The sequence below is a fragment of the Pygoscelis adeliae genome, unplaced genomic scaffold, assembly GCF_000699105.1.
Source record: "Pygoscelis adeliae isolate BGI_AS28 unplaced genomic scaffold, ASM69910v1 Scaffold294, whole genome shotgun sequence".
NCBI lineage: Eukaryota > Metazoa > Chordata > Aves > Sphenisciformes > Spheniscidae > Pygoscelis > Pygoscelis adeliae.
In genome coordinates, this window is record NW_008824722.1 from 1,661,967 (window position 1) to 1,662,284 (window position 318).

Here is a 318-nt window from a genome sequence, read left to right on the forward strand (position 1 = left end):
CCGCCCGGGAAGGTGCAGAGGAAAGGGGGACCCGGCTGCTGGAGGGGTCACTCTGAGGGACAGCGGGACTGGAGGGGCCGGGGACGGTGCCCGTCCCGGGCTATACCAGGGCTCGGCACCCCAGCCGTCCCCAGCAGGCGGTGGGCACCAGACCCCGGGTGCTTCTCGCAGCTTGCGGATGGATCGCAGCAGGCCCTGCAAATTTGCCGTCGCACCGCTCCGGCAGCATGGTGGCCAGGGCCAAGCGGAGCTCTGCGGTTGCAGGGCGGGAGAGGGTGCCAAGCTGGAGGGCTTCTAGGGTGTGAGGACGAGGGCACG

At 70.8% G+C, this 318-nt stretch overlaps 1 protein-coding gene across 1 annotated transcript in view; it reads right to left on the reverse strand.

Annotated features, from left to right (window-relative positions):
• The window catches only part of HPS1 (Hermansky-Pudlak syndrome 1), a 5,830-nt gene extending 5,601 nt beyond the window's left edge, over window positions 1-229 (reverse strand). Inside the window, exon 1 of the mRNA XM_009323312.1 lies at window positions 107-229. Within this exon, the coding sequence (XP_009321587.1) occupies window positions 107-229 (123 nt within the window). The remainder of the gene's footprint in view (window positions 1-106) is intronic.
• Between the last annotated feature and the right edge of the window lie 89 nt (window positions 230-318).